This window comes from Heterodontus francisci, chromosome 32 (genome assembly GCF_036365525.1).
Source record: "Heterodontus francisci isolate sHetFra1 chromosome 32, sHetFra1.hap1, whole genome shotgun sequence".
Taxonomy (NCBI): Eukaryota; Metazoa; Chordata; class Chondrichthyes; order Heterodontiformes; family Heterodontidae; genus Heterodontus; species Heterodontus francisci.
The window spans coordinates 45,715,478-45,731,654 of NC_090402.1; the positions used below are offsets into that span (position 1 = coordinate 45,715,478).

At 44.1% G+C, this 16,177-nt stretch overlaps 1 protein-coding gene across 1 annotated transcript in view; it reads right to left on the reverse strand.

Moving 5' to 3' along the window:
- LOC137347475 (neural proliferation differentiation and control protein 1-like) overlaps positions 1–16,177 on the reverse strand; it is a 253,442-nt gene that overhangs the window by 7,003 nt on the left and 230,262 nt on the right. Inside the window, exons 4-6 of the mRNA XM_068011921.1 lie at positions 5,945–6,046; positions 3,256–3,438; positions 907–973 (exon numbers count right to left, since the gene is read on the reverse strand). Of these exons, the coding sequence (XP_067868022.1) occupies positions 907–973; positions 3,256–3,438; positions 5,945–6,046 (352 nt within the window). The remainder of the gene's footprint in view (positions 1–906; positions 974–3,255; positions 3,439–5,944; positions 6,047–16,177) is intronic.

The following is a 16,177-nucleotide window of genomic DNA, read 5'->3' on the forward strand; positions in this document are numbered from 1 at the left end:
ACAGATATTTTCTTCTCCGCGCACCCACCACCCCCAAATGTTGTCATGCATTTTCTATAGCCAACCTACACCCACAGATCCATCAGTATGTTTTCCAACTGGCATCTAGTAGATTGTGATTGTCCTGGATGACACACATACAGGTTCTCTCTATCCAAAAATGTTTACCCTCAGCTCAACATCTGCCCATAGTGCTTTGGCTGGGAACATCTGCATTCTACCATCCCATGGCTCCATGTCAGCTCTATCTAACTTGTATTTGCAGAATAGGTCTGACACCAGTTCAATTTTGAGCAATGGTTTTTAAGCGAGATGTCAGAAATTTCTAAAATGTTAACCGGACACCATTGGTCCTCTAATGCAGAGGCATTAGTTCAAGAGGCAAAGATGAGTCAGGCCTTTTGACCCATCTTAACTCATCCACCAGAAAGTCTGACAGTTTGCTCACTCCATCCATCATACAATCCAATTATGCCTAAAGAACTTCCGGGCATTTGCCTCAATCGCCCTATTCAGAAATCCATTCAATGCAGCAATCACTATTTGAAAAATTTCCTGAAATCAATCCCAAATTTGCCTTTACTAGTTTGACCCTCTGTGTTATACTGTCATGGTTCAGTGTGAGGTAGTACTCCAGATTTACTTTCTCTCTATCCTTTAACTATCTTAACTTTTAAGTTCATTTCTCAGTTGCCACTCAAAAGGTCATGTTTCTCCAGTCTCCCTCATAGTTCAGTCCTTATAAATCCTCAAGTGATGACACACTTCAGCGTGACCTAATCCTTTCTACTGCCTGGTTTTAACTTGGGGAAAAGGTGCAATCCTACTACAGGATCATAAAATTCCATTCCATTATTTCTGAATTCAAGTTTCTTCACATTTCCCTATTAGCAACTTAAGGCTTACCTGTACCAGCAGATGCCAGCAATGATCAGTCCAGAGATCCCTGCCACTGTGCACACAATGATCAAAGCTGAGGAATAAAGAATGGAAAATGTCAATTATTACTTCCAAAAGACTCCAGCTTGACAAGCCTCTAAAACAAACAGTTTCTTCCACTTTTTCACATAAACCAAACATATAAAACTTGAACCTTACCAAATCTAGTTTGATACAGTGCCCAATTCACACAGCCTCCTTCACCAGCCGAGAAGACATTAAGTGGGCAATTGTATAGGCAGATGAGAAGCCGAGAGATAATGTCCTCTGTGGGTGAGAACTCCCTCGGACCAACATAACATCGTTTTAGAAAGCGACCATTTATTTTGAAGCACCAATACGCTAATAAATTGGTGACACTCTATTGTGTTTTTCAAGCTGTGAGTTTCACACAAGTCTTCCATATGTGAACTGCACTGCTTAAAATAGCTATGGCTTCATTTTGAGTAGATGGGGAACAAAATCAGCATCATCTCACTCCATCCACACCAGAACAATATAAAAGGGTGTCAACCAGCAGCAAACGCTGCCTATGAAATAATGGCCGTGAATAATAACAGAGAGAGCCTCAATTTACGCATAATGACACAAATGAGGTATGAAGTGACAGGATAAATTTCAGTTCAATTATATAAAAGAAAGAAAACTGCTCTTTCAGAATTAGCTCTAAACAGTCGCCATTTCACCCTTTTACTACAATACTGTTCCTTTTTATGAGCATGTCAAGGGGAGAATATTGTGGGCAAAAATCATGGCTATTTGCCTTTCAGTCCTCTAAATACCAATACTAAGTTGGGCACTTGCCAAAGCTGGGCTTTTAATAGCTTACTGAAAACAACTTTTTTGTTGGATAAAGTATAGAAGTCTGAGCACAAGAACACTTTCAAATGCTTAAAGTAAAATCATTCTTGTTTTTAAATCATTTGAGATAAAGCACAGCAGATGCTCCTGACTTCTTTCTGTTATGTCTGAATGAAGCAAGTACATGGGGTTGGGGGGGAAATTCCTAGGTTGTGACTTGTGATTCTAACTTCTGGAAGCCTAGCTAAAAGATAGGTTTTGTTTAAGTTGGTTTCTCCACTGCGATTCTGGTTACAGTGGTAATCAGGGCCTGAACCATTCACTCAATTCCCATTATAGCCCATTATAAATAGGGGATGGAAGTTTTTCTTTTCAAAAACAGTCCTGTTGTTTATTTTTAGTTGCTGGCTGAGATGCTCAGTCACCAGTTAGATGCTACTTCACAATTTAACGGCGTGTAATTAACAGTAATGTGAAATACATGGGGACTGTCAAGTTAAACTGTGGATGTGTGATCACTAGATTGGCACTTTTATGCTAATGAAACTGTCTACGCCATCAAAAGTTGAAAACCTATTATGAACGCCCAGAGGCAACATGTCAACTGGCTTCAGGTTTTGAGGCACCAGAATTCTAAAGCCTGTCTTTAGATTAGACAATATGCTGCTGGGAGATTCACACAAAGATGTGTGATCTATGATAACTGCTTTTCTGGATTTTCTTTACTAATATATATTAGTCCCTAACAGATTCATTGAAGGGTCAATAGGAAAGGCGGCTGAGAAGGCACAGAGCTTACCTCTGTGATACAAGTTGATAACATGCTGTAGGTGGCAAGTAGTATCAAAACTGTCTGAACACTAAAATTAACTAACCCTAGCTGTTGAAAACAAATGAATGAATTAACAGTAATAACTGCAAGATGTGTAATGTGGCTGATACTGTAAATGAGGCAATATTGTTATGAATAGAAGTAGTTACTTCTGCTCATAACAGATGTGGTTATGATTGCCACCTATGTGAAATTTGACATTTTATTTTGCTTCTGTCTCTTGTAGTGAAATAGTAACAATTGTTAGCAGTGTCAGAATATCTGTATGTGTACCTACACTTTGTGGCCCTAAGCATGTTGGAAGCCTTTCCAGTACCTCACCACGTGATGTTTTAAGCCTAGTGAGCAGTCATGGGCTATTCGACAATGGAGTGCATTACTGTTGAGTCCAATATTTGCCCCCACCCACTTAGCAGGGGTAACTGGGGAAGTTATCCGGATCAGGAAACCTGGCTAATTGTGCTTCCTTTCTTTCGGCCAGGGACCATTCGTCATTCCTAACTATTTCCTGGGCTGAATCAGCTAACTCAGCATAGACAGAGAATCAAATCGCAGCCCTTTAGTTTTGTATGGTTTCAGTGCTACACTGGGGGTTGTCTTTATCCACTAGGTTTTTAGTTGATCAAGATACAACTTTTCAAGCAACAAGGTGTTCTTTTAATCACAATGCAGAGCATACTTACTGAGCAGGATAGCATCAGCGAAGGGAACAGCTGCTTTCTTTGAACTACTCTTTACTGCTGCCACTTTACCAGGAGTGTTTGGGGGTGTGCTTACTGTAGTAGGAAACGTATCTTTATTGGATGGTATGTCTGCACGAACTCCTCTCGATTCATCTCGTAGTTCAGCAGGTTTAACCTTACCAGCTGTTAACGAAAAATGTTGGATCACAACTTGTTTCTTGACAAAACATTCACTTCTATCATATTTTGAAATTACAAGTACAGATAAGACGCCTCAGTACAAAGGAGTGAAGGTCTGTCCTCACTGTACACAGGGTTGTGGGAAATGGACTGCCGGCTTCAGCCTAGTGTCCTCCCATCTCTGTGTTGTTGCAGAGCAGGATTGAGGGAGGCCAAGCGCTTGTCCACAGGAAGGATCAATTTTCGGCTGCTCCCATGTACCTCTTACTCTCCAGTTTCTGGAGATCTGTTCTCTTGGCTTACACCGGGTTGCCATTTTCAGTTCCTCTACAAAGTGCAGGATACATTTATTTTCTAATGAAAACACAGTGTTCTAATAATGTTCTGTTGTGCAAATGGCTATTGCTGAGGCCTTCTGATTTCCGCTCCCCACTTTTCCTGAAAACACTGACTCTTGGTGCTTTTTCTTGCCCAAATATTCATTCTTGGACATTGACTGCCTGCAACTTATTCAACCGACATCCAGTACTGGATGAGCAGAAATTTCCTCCAATTAAATATTGGAGAAGCTAAAGTTATTGTTTTTGGTTCCCGCTCCAATCCCTGTTCCCTAGCTACCGGCTCCATTTCTCTCCCTGGCAACAGTCTGAGATTAAGCCAGTCTGTTCGCAACCTTGGTGTCACATTTGACCCCGAGATAAGCTTCTGATCTCATATTCATGCCATCACTAAGACAACCTACTTCCAGCTCTGTAACAATGCCCAACTTTGCCCGTTTCAGCTCATCTGCTGCTAAAAACCTTATTCATATCTTCGTTACCTCTATACTTGACTATTCCAACACACGAAGAAGGGTCACTGACCCGAAAAGTTTTAACTCTGCTTCTCTTTCCACAGATGCTGCCAGACCTGCTGAGTGGTTCCAGCATTTCTTGTTTTTATTCCAACACACTCCTGGCTGGTCTCCCACATTCTACTCTCCGTAAACTAGAGGTCATCAGAAACTTTGCTGCCTGTGTCTTAGCTCACACCAAGTCCCAGCCCCATATCAACCCGTGCTTGCTGACCTACATTGGCTCCCGGTCAAGCAATGTCTTGATTTTAAAATTCTCATCCTTGTTTTCAAATCCCTTCATGGCCTCGCCCCTTTCTATCTCTGTGATCTCCTCCAGCCCCACAACCCTCCAGGTTATCTGTGCTCCTTTAATTCTGGTCTCTTGTGCATCCCTGATATTACTATTGGTGGCTGCGCCTTCAGTTGCCTTTGCCCCAAACTCTGGAATACCCTCCCTACACCTCTCCATCTCACTTTCCTTCATTAAGACACTGCTTAAACCCTACCTCTTTGACCAAGCTTTTGGTCAGCTGCCCTAATATCTCATTTTGTGGCTCGGTGTCATACTTTGTTTTACAGCACTCCTGTGATGCGCTTTGGGACGTTTTATTTCGTTGAAGGCGCTATATAAATAAGTTGTTATTACTATTGAATCTGCTTCCATCATCCTTTCAGGCAGTGCAATCATAACAACTTGCTATATAAAAAATTTTCTTATCTCCCCTCTTGCTCATTCGTCAATATATCTGTGTCCTCTGCTTATTGACGCTCCTGCCAGTGGAAATCATATTTAATCTACTAAAATCCCTTACAATTTTGAACTCTTCTATTAAATCTTCCTATAACCTTCCCTGCTCTAAGGAGAGCAACCCCTACTTTTCTAGTCTCTCCATATAACTAAAGCCCCTCATTCTTGGTATCATTCTAGTAAATAAACATACATTGTTAATGTAGAAAAACATGCTAAATCTCTGCAGAGTTGGGAATCAGGCCCGAGTAGGGGGCACTGTCAAACAGATAGATTTCAAGATGGTTTTTGAAAGTGGAAAGAAAAAAAACAGGGAGGCGAGAAAGTTGCAAAGTGTGCAGGTGCAATGGCTGCACGCTCTGTCACCAAGGGAAGAGTAGAGGGAATGAGAAAAATGCCCAGTAAACCAGAGTTGGAAGGGAGGAAGCTGCTGGAGGAGCATCTGGTCTGGTGGAACAAAAGTCATGGAGGGATATTTAGATATGAAAATTTTGATGTCAATGTACCAAGAGGCAGGAAACCGAAGGAGGCTAAAGTGATCAGAGTAACAGGTAAACAGGGCTTTGTGCAAGATCGGCAGACTTCTGGACAAGCTGGGTAGAGATTGGGAGGCAGTGAAACCTTCATTTATCCCTGCACAGGCTCTCTCCATTGACAGCTTCCAGTCAATAGGCAACAGCATGCACTTCTGCACACCCGGCCCTGGCTGATACTGCACTGCAATCGTCACAGCAACAGATCAAAGTGCACCATTTTACAGCAGGTAATGGGAAGGATTGACTAACAAACAGAACTTGCCTTTAAATGGAGGAACAAAACACCGCAGGGGCCTTTAAAAAAATGGCACAAAGGGTCTCAAATCAATTATTTTACATTTAAAATTTGGTCTGAAGCCTTCTGACATGCTGTGTGTGCAGTGTACTTACTCGCTGCAGCCAGTTGTAGTGTATTTGCCACAGTTTTTTTGGCTAAGAGTGATGCTATGTAATCAATATCACCATCAATATCTGAGGTTCCATGATGCTGCCCTACAGGGAGAGAGAGAAAACAAATCTCAATATCCAGCAAGCTGCAGTGTCTGAAATAAAAGCGAGAAAGAGAGAACAGAAAAATCGATCTTCTGTAAAGCGATTACCTTGCGGGTGAAAGTGCCCCTATCCACTTATATTACTGCCAATCATTTATTGTTTGAACTTCTACTTTAAACTCATTTAAATAGTTAATTGAAAATAAGATAACAAAGTCCTTTGGGGTCTAATTTAAATAAATATAAATTACAAAAATATTCAGTTCTGAGGCCCATCTTTCCATCCCTCCAATTAAGTTTCTGCCCCCTGCCACAGTATTGAAACGACTTTCAAAGTCACAAATGACATCCTACGAGACTGTGACAAAGGTAAATAATCCTTCTTTGTCCTTCTCGATCTGTCTGCAACCTTTGGCAAAGTTGACTACACCACCTTCCTTCCGTGCTTCTCCACTGTCATCTAGCTGGGCCGGACTGCATGTGCCTGGTTCCATTCTTAGTTATCCAGTCGCAGCCAGCAATGGCTTCTCTTCCCACTTCCACACCATTACCTCATGTCCCCCTTTGGCCCCAATCGGTTCCTCATCTGCATCCTGCTCGTCAGCAACATTTTCGGAAAACACAGTGTCAGTTTCCACGTGTATGCTGACAATGCCCCGCTTCACCTGACCATCACCTCTCTCGAGCCCTCCACTGCCTCTAAATTGTCACACTGCTTGTCCAACATCCAGTACTGGCGGAGCAGAAACTTCCCCTTAACTAAATATTGGGAAGAACGAAACCACTGTCTCGAGTCCCTGCTACAAACTCTGTTCCTTAGCCAAAACCTCATCCCTCTCCCTGGAGGGTGAATTGGACTTTTTACAATCTTGGAGTCATATCTTCTTGAGATAAACTTCCATCCACATATCCTCACCATCACTAGGACTGCCTACTTCTAACTCCCTAACATCGTCTCACTCTTGCCCTGCCTCAGCTCATCAGCTGCTGAAACCCTCATCTATGCGTTTGTTACCTCTAGACTTGAGCTCTCCTGGTCAGACCCACGTTCTTCCCTACGTAAACTTGAGGACATTCAAAACTCTGCTGCTTAGAGTCACAGAGTTATACAGCACAGAAACAGGCCCTTCAGCCCATCGTGTCTGTGCTGGCCATCAAGCACCTAACTATTCTAATCCCATTTTCCAGCACTTGGCCTTGTATGCTATGATGTTTCAAGTGCTCATCCAAATACTTCTTAAATGTTGCGAGTGTACCTGCCTCTACCACCTCTTCAGGCAGTGCGTTCCAGATTCCAACCACCCTCTGGGTGAAAAAAAATTTCCTCAAACCCCCTCTAAACCTCCTTCCCCTTACCTTAAATCTATGCCCCCTGGTTATTGACCCCTCCACTAAGGGAAAAAGTTTCTTCCGATCTAACCTATCAATGCCCCTCATAATTTTGTATACATCAATCATGTCCCCTCTCAGCCTTCTCTGCTCGAAGGAAAACAATCCTAGCCTTTTCAGTCTTTCTTAATAGCTGAAATGCTCCAGCCCAGTCAACATCCTGGTGAATCTCCTCTGCACCCTCTCCAGTGCAATCACATCCTTCCTATAGTGTGGTGCCCAGAACTTTACACTGTACTCCAGCTGTGGCCTAACTAGCGTTTTATACAGCTCCATCATAACCTCCCTGCTCTTATATTCTATGCCTCGGCTGATAAAGGCAAGTATCCCATATGACATCCTAATCACCTTATCTACCTGTGCTGCTGTCTTCAATGATCTATGGACAAGTACAACAAGGTCCCTCTGACCTTCTGTACTTCCTAGGGTCCTATAATCCATTCTCCCACATAAGAGATTAGCATGCAAAATTAAAGCGCATGGGATTGGGGTTAGTGTATTGCGATGGACAGAAAATTGGTTGGCAGACAGGAAACAAAGAGTAGGGATAAATGTGTCTTTTTCCGAATGGCAGGCAGTGACTAGTGGGGTACCGCAGGGACTGGTGCTAAGACCCCAGCTACTCACAATATATATTAATGATTTAGATGAGGGAACTAAATGTAATAGCTCCAAATTTGCAAATGACACAAACCTGGGTGGGAGGATGAGTTGTGAAAAGGATGCAGAGAGGCTTCAGGGTGATTTGGACAAGTTGAGTGAGTGGGCTAATGCACGGCAGATGCAGTATAATGTGGATAAATGTGAGGTTATCCACTTTGGTAGCAAAAACAGGAAGGCAGATTATCTGAATGGCTATAAACTGAGAGAGGGGAATATGCAGCGAGACCTGGGTGTTCTCGCACACCAGTCGCTGAAGGCAAGCATGTAGGTGCAACAGGCGGTAAAAAAGGCAAATGGTATGTTGGCCTTCATAGCGAGAGGATTTGAGTACAGGAGCAAGGATGTTTTGCTGCAATTATACAGGGCCTTGATGAGGCCACACCTGGAATAGTGTGTGCAGTTTTGGTCTCCTTGTCTGAGGAAGGATGTTTTTTTTTTATTCATTCATGGGATGTGGGCGACACTGGCCAGGCCAGCATTTATTGCCCATCCCTAATTGCCCTTGAGAAGGTGGTGGTGAGCTGCCTTCTTGAACCGCTGCAGTCCATTTGGGGTAGGTATACGCACAGTGCTGTTAGGAAAGGAGTTTCAGGATTTTAACCCAGCGACAGTGAAGGAACGGCAACATAGTTCCAAGTCAGGATGGCGTGTGACTTGGAGGGGAACTTGCAGGTGGTGGTGTTCCCATGTATTTGCTGCCCTTGTCCTTCTAGGTGGTAGAGGTCGTGAGTTTGGAAGGTGCTGTCTAAGGAGCCTTGGTGCATTGCTGCAGTGCATCTTGTAGATGGTACACACTGCTGCCACTGTGCGTCGGTGGTGGAGGGAGTGAATGTTTGTAGATGGGCTGCCAATCAAGCAGGCTGCTTTGTACTGGATGGTGTCGAGCTTCTTGAGTGTTGTTGGAGCTGCACCCATCCAGGCAAGTGGAGAGTATTCCATCACACTCCTGACCCGTGCCTTGTAGATGGTGGACAGGCTTTGGGGAGTCAGGAGGTGAGTTACTCGCCGCAGGATTCCTAGCCTCTGACCTGCTCTTGTAGCCACAGTATTTATATGGTTACTCCAGTTCAGTTTATGGTCAATGGTAGCCCCTAGGATGTTGATACTGGGGGATTCAGCGATAGTAATGCCGTTAAATGTCAAGGGGAGATGGTTAGATTGTCTCTTGTAGGAGATGGTCATTGCCTGGCACTTGTGTGGCGCAAATATTATTGCTATGGAGGGAGTGCAGTGAAGGTTTACCAGACTGATTCCTGGGATGGTAGGACTGACGTATGAGGAGAGATTGAGTCGGTTAGGATTATATTCGCTGGAGTTCAGAAGAGTGAGGGGGGATCTCATAGAAACCTATAAAATTCTAACAGGACTTGACAGGTTAGATGCAGGAAGGATGGTCCCAATGGTGGGGGAGTCCAGAACCAGGGGTCATAGTCTAAGGTTACAGGGTAAACCTTTCAGGACTGAGATGAGGAGAAATTTCTTCACCCAGAGAGTGGTGAGCCTGTGGAATTCACGACCACAGAAAGCAATTGAGGCCAAAACATTGTATGTTTTCAATCCGGAGTTAGATATACCTCTTGGGTCTAAAGGGATCAAAGGGTATGGGACGAAACTGGGAACAGGTTACTGAGTTGGATGATCAGCCATGATCATAATGAATGGCAGAGCAGGATCGAAGGGCCGAATGGCCTACTCCTGCTATTTTTCTATGTATTAACAAAGAACAGTACAGCACAGGAACAGGCCATTCGGCCCTCCAAGCCTGAGCCAATCTTAAACTACAACCTTCTGCACTTCCGGGGACCGTATCCCTCTATTCCCATCCTATTCATCTATTTGTCAAGATGCCTCTTAAACGTCGCCATCGTACCTGCTTCCACCACCTCTCCCGGCAGCAAGTTCCAGGCACTCACGACCCTCTGTGTAAAGAATTTACCTCGCACATCCCCTCTAAACTTTGCCCCCCTCACCTTAAACCTATGTCCCCTAGTAACTGACTCTTCCACCCTGGGAAAAAGCTTCTGACTATCCACTCTGTCCATGCCGCTCATAACTTTGTAAACCTCTATCATGTCGCCCTTCCCCCTCCGTTGTTCCAGTGAAAACAATCCGAGTTTATCCAACCTCCCCTCATAGCGAATGTCCCCAGACCAGGCAACATCCTGGTAAACCTCTTCTGTACCCTCTCCAAAGCTTCCACGTCCTTCTGGTCGTGTGGCGACCAGAATTGCACGCAATATTCTAAGTGTGGCCTAACTATAGTTCTGTACGGCTGCAGCATGACTTGCCAATTTTTATACTCTATGCCCCGACCGATGAAGGCAAGCATGCCGTATGCCTTCTTGACTACCTTATCCACCTGCGTTGCCACTTTCAGTGAGCTGTGGACCTGTATGCCCAGATCTCTCTGCCTGTCAATACTCCTAAGGGTTCTGCCATTTACTGTATACTTCCCACCTGCATTAGACCTTCCAAAATGCATTACCTCACATTTGTCCGGATTAAACTCCATCTGCCATTTTTCCGCCCAAGTCTCCATCCGATCTATATCCTGCTGTATCTCTGACAATCCTCTTCACTATCCGCAACTCCACCAACCTTTGTGTCGTCCGCAAACTTACTAATCAGACCAGCTACATTTTCCTTCAAATCATTTATATATACTACAAACAGCAAAGGTCCCAGCACTGATCCCTGCGGACCACTAGTCACATCCCTCCATTCAGAAAAGCACCCTTCCACTGCTACCCTCCGTCTTCTATGACGGAGCCAGTTCTGTATCCATCTTGCCAGCTCACCACTGATCCCGTGTGACTTCACCTTTTGTACCAGTCTGCCATGAGGGACCTTGTCAAAGGCTTTACTGAAGTCCATATAGATAACATCCACTGCCCTTCCTTCATCAATCATCTTTGTCACTTCCTCAAAAAACTCAATCAAATTAGTGAGACATGACCTCCCCTTCATAAAACCATGCTGCCTCTCGCTAATAAGTTCGTTTGTTTCCAAATGGGAGTAAATCCTGTCTAATTCTCTCTAATAGTTTCCCTACCACTGACGTAAGGCTCAATGGCCTATAATTTCCTGGATTATCCTTGCTAACCTTCTTAAACAGAGGAACAACATTGGCTATTCTCCAGTCCTCTGGGATCTCACCTGTAGCCAATGAGGATGCAAATATTTCTGTCAAGGCCCCAGCAATTTCTTCCCTTGCCTCCCTTAGTATTCTGGGGACTTATCTACCTTAATGCTTTGCAATACACCCAACACCTCCTCCTTTTTGATAATGAGATGACTGAGACTATCTACACTCTCTTCCCTAGGCTCATCATCCACTAAGTCCTTCTCTTTGTGTATTCCCTTGCCTTGCTAGTCCTCCCAAAATGCATCACCTCACACTTCTCAGAATTAAATTCCATTTGCCACTGCTCCGCCCATCTTACCAGCCCATTTATATCGTCCTGTAATCTAAAGCTTTCCACCTCACTATTTACGACACCACCAATTTTCGTGTCATCTGCGAACTTATCATACCTTCTATATTCACGTCTAAATCATTAATGTACACTATAAACAGCAAAGGTCCCAGTACCGATCCCTGTGGTACACCAATGGTCACAGGCTTCCACTCATAAAAACAACCCTCGACCATCACCCTCTGTTTCCTGCCACTCAACCAATTTTGGATCCAATTTGCCAAATTGCCCTGGATCCCATGGGCTCTTCCCTTCTCAACCAATCTCCCATGCGGGATCTTATCAAAAGCCTTACACATCATCTACACATCTAGTCACCGCCTCGAAAAATTCAATCAAGTTAATTCTATCAGTCAGACTTCCAACCGGAAGGGCAGCACAGTGGCGCAGTGGTTAGCACCGCAGCCTCACAGCTCCAGCGACCTGGGTTCAATTCTGGGTACTGCCTGTGCGGAGTTTGCAAGTTCTCCCTGTGTCTGCGTGGGTTTCCGCCGGGTGCTCCGGTTTCCTCCCACCTCCAAAAGACTTGCAGGTTGATAGGTAAATTGGCCATTGTAAATTGCCCCTAGTGTAGGTAGGTGGTAGGAGAATGGTGGGGATGTGGTAGAAAATATGGGGGTAGTGTAGGGTTAGTATAAATGGGTGGTTGTTGGTCGGCACAGACTCGGTGGGCCGAAGGGCCTGTTTCAGTGCTGTATCTCTAAATAAATAAATAAGTTAGTTGGACACGATCTCCCCGACAAAGCCGTGCTGACTATCCCTGATTAATCCCTGCCTCTCCATGTGGAGATTAATCCTGTCCCTCAGAACTTTTTCCAATAGTAATCCAACCACTGCTTTTAGACTCACTGGCTTGTAATTATCTGGTCTATCCCTCCACCCTTCTTGAATAATAGCACCACATTCGCAGTCCTCTGGCACCTCTCCCATAGCCACAGAGGATCTGAAAATTTGTGTCAGAGCCCCTGCTGTCTCCTCCCTTGCCTCACATAACAGCCTGGGATACATCTCATCTGGGCCTGGGGAGTTATCCACTTTTAAGCCTGCCAAAACATCTAATACTTCCTCCCTTTCAATGCTAATATGTTCAAGTATATCGCAATCCCCCTGACTGATCTCTACACCTACATCGTCCTTCTCCATAGTGAACACAGATGAAAGGTAATCATCTAAAACCTCACCTATGTCCTCTGGCTCCAAACACAGATTGCCACTTTGGTCTCTAATGGGCCCTACTCTTTTCCTGGTTATCCTCTTGCCTTTAATATACTTATAAAATACCTTAGGATTTTCCTTTATCTTGCCCGCCAATGTTTTCTCATGTCCCCTCTTCGCTCTCCTAATTACTTGTCTCCTAACTTCCACCAAGTCCCATTCACCCATCACCCCTGTGCTCCCTGGTCTACACTGGCTCCTGGTGAAACAACATCTTGATTTTAAAATTCTCATCTTTGTTTTCAAGTCCCTCCATGGCCTTGCCCGTCCCTATCTCAGTAATCTCCTGTAGCCATACAACCCTCCGAGTTATCTGTGCTCCTCCAATTCTGGCCTCAAGCATCCACTATTTTATTCGCTCCATTATTGGTTGCTCTGCTTCAGCCAAGGGCCTAAATTCTGGAATTCCCTTCCTAAACTTCTCTGCCTCTTTTTCCTCCTTTAAGATGCTCCTTAAAACCTAACTCTTTGACAAGCAATATCTCCTCATGTGGCTCTGTGTCAAATTTTGTTTGATGAAAGTACCCATGAAAGTACCTTGGGATATTTTACTACGTTAAGGGTGCTGTATAAATACAAGTTACTATTGTCGTTACTGAACACAAAGGCTCTCGTCTCCATATAGGCATAAATTGGAATACACCGACTTTAACTGCATCAATCTAGCACTAGAAATTTACTTGCAAAGCTCCAGATTAAGCATTTGCAGTGTCACCACTTCCTGTGTCTGCAAGATTTATCTGACACACTGAGTATAGGAGTGGGAACAAATTACCTTGTGCAGCAGTCCTAGTATCATTGGCTCTTGACATGTGGATTGCATGTAGCCGGGGACAGCCCCAAATTAAACTTGCTGGATCTGCCAAGACCAGCTGCCAGAAAAAAAATTAACAAAGGGTTTGGCAAATCCGGCAAAAGTTCTTTGGGGTTGTGCCAGCTGCAGGAGACCTATATGTCAGGACAGGGTGGCACAAGTATGGCACTTTACCCAATACAAAAGCTGCACTGTACAACAGTCAACTATGTTTAAACATAGGAGACACATGGACATTGGTGTTAAATGAACAGAAATTCAATTCAGGCCCTTGATGCCTTTGTAGGTAAAGGCACAGCTCACACAAATTAAAACTGGGCCTTTCTAGTCTGTGTAATCCCTAGACCACACAAACTAGAAGGTTCCCTGCAGTTTGTGTTGTGTTATCAATTTTTGATCATTTTCTCCCCTGTAGTTGCAGACCCATACTGGGCCAACCTCCTGTATCACCGTAATTCCCAATTTTCAGATTGGCGAACAGATCTCAGCAGACTTGGAATCACAGTCCAACCTAATATTGCCCTCACTGCATGCCCGGTCACAATCCACTTTCTAACAGCAGTCAGCAGTGGGATACCTTCCAAATTCAGCAGCCCCGAGGCTAATTGTAGAACTCCTAGAAGCAGAGATTAGGAATAAAACCTGGAATCGCTGATATGCTGCCTTTACCAACTGAATCATCAGGAGAGTGGTAGCTGATCATAATCAAAGTAGCATTCAGGGAGCTACAACTTGTTTCAACACCTCTAGGCTGATGATCATGTGTGGGGAGGGGGTGAAAAGGGAGAAATCAGTCAATGTTCCCACTCCGCATTGTTATCCAGCCACTTGCTGGAAAGTGGATGCAGATGGACATGGTCCCAAGGGCAAGATCAAGCAAAGGCAATGATGCCTTTCAGGTTGAATAGTTTGCAAATGCTCCCTGTCTAGGATCACTGTGAAAATTAGCAACTGCGTTCAGGTACCAGAGACCTAAAACACCCCTGGAACTGTAGTCAGCAACAGTCGGTGTTATGAAACAAAAAAGTTGAGGGAAAAAAATTGAAAGCTGCTATCACCTGAAGTTTCAGAAGGTAGGTGTCCCACAGTTTCGGGAGACGGGTAGGAGAAAATTGATCTGAAAAATTTGTTTAGTGTCATCGAGCAAGGGCAAAGTCAGGTTAAGAAAGCTGGATACATCAGTGACTCCTCCCACAAGACCAGTGCAATCAAAATTTATAATGGCTTCATAAGATATCTCTGGGTATTTAGCTCAAAAGTTCATCAAAATGCTCTATTTCATAAAATAAACAGTGTTTCCAACGTGACCACAGCTGACTGGAAATGTATACACTGACAAGCATCATATGAACTTACCTTCCAGGAGAGCAGCGGAGAGGAATCCAGGCGCACAGGAGTTTGAAAACAAAGTGAACAGTGACATCACAGGAAAGCTGCAAGGTGATTGGTTGGTGAGAAACTGCTGTTAGGGAATATCACTAAATAGCTGGGTTAGTAAACTAATGTTAGGGTGCGTGTATAAATCACTTAATTATAAGGAACAAGTAGCTGTTTTTTTTAAGTAAGGTTTATTTTAACTATGAGAGCTGCATAAAACGCGATTTAGGCCACAGCTGGAGTACTGTGTACAGTCTGGGCACCAGGCTATAGGAAGGATGTGATTGCACTGGAGAGGGCGCAGAGGAGATTCACCAGGATGTTGCCTGGGTTGGAGCATTCCCACTATGAAGAGAGACTGAAAAGGCTTGGCTTGTTTTCCTTAGAGCAGAGAAGGCTGAGGGGGGACATGATTGAGGTATACAAAATTATGAGTGGCATTGATAGGTTAGATAGGAAGAAACTTTTTGCCTTAGCAGAGGGGTCAATAACCAGGGGGCATAGATTTATGGTAAGGGGCAGGAGGTTTAGAGGGGATTTGAGGAAAAAAAAATTTCACCCAGAGGGTGTTCGGAATCTGGAACGCACTGCCGGAAGAGGTGGTAGAAGCAGGAACCCTCAACATTTAAGAAGTATTTAGATGAGCACTTGAAATGCCATAGCATTCAAGGCTACGGGCCAAGTACTGGAAAATGGGATTAGAATAGTAGGTGCTTGAAGGCCGGCACCGACACAATGGGCCTAAGGGCCTGTTTCTGTGCTGTATAACTCTATGGCTCTATGATTATGAACTGTATTGATTTTTAGTAGGATTTATCAGCACTAGTAAGGTTTTATTAACAATTCTAAGCTGTTGAAATATTCATAAGGTATTTTTTTTAAGCAGTAACAATGGGTCAACTAATAAATAAAGGAATGGCAGGGTGCTTCAACCTCGAGAGTGTACCTCCTGTGCTATGTGGGAGCTCCAGGATGCTTCCCGTATCCTGAAGAACCATTTGTGTAGGAACTGTCGTCAACTGAAACAGCTTGAGCTCCCGGTTTTGGAACTTGAGCAGCAGCTGGCGATACTGCGGTGCATTCATGAGAATAAGAGCTACGTGGATAGTATGGTTATAGATGTGGTCACCCCACAGCTTAAGAGTATGCAGTGAGAGGGGGAATGGGTGACCACCAGGCAGTCAAAAAGAATCAGGCA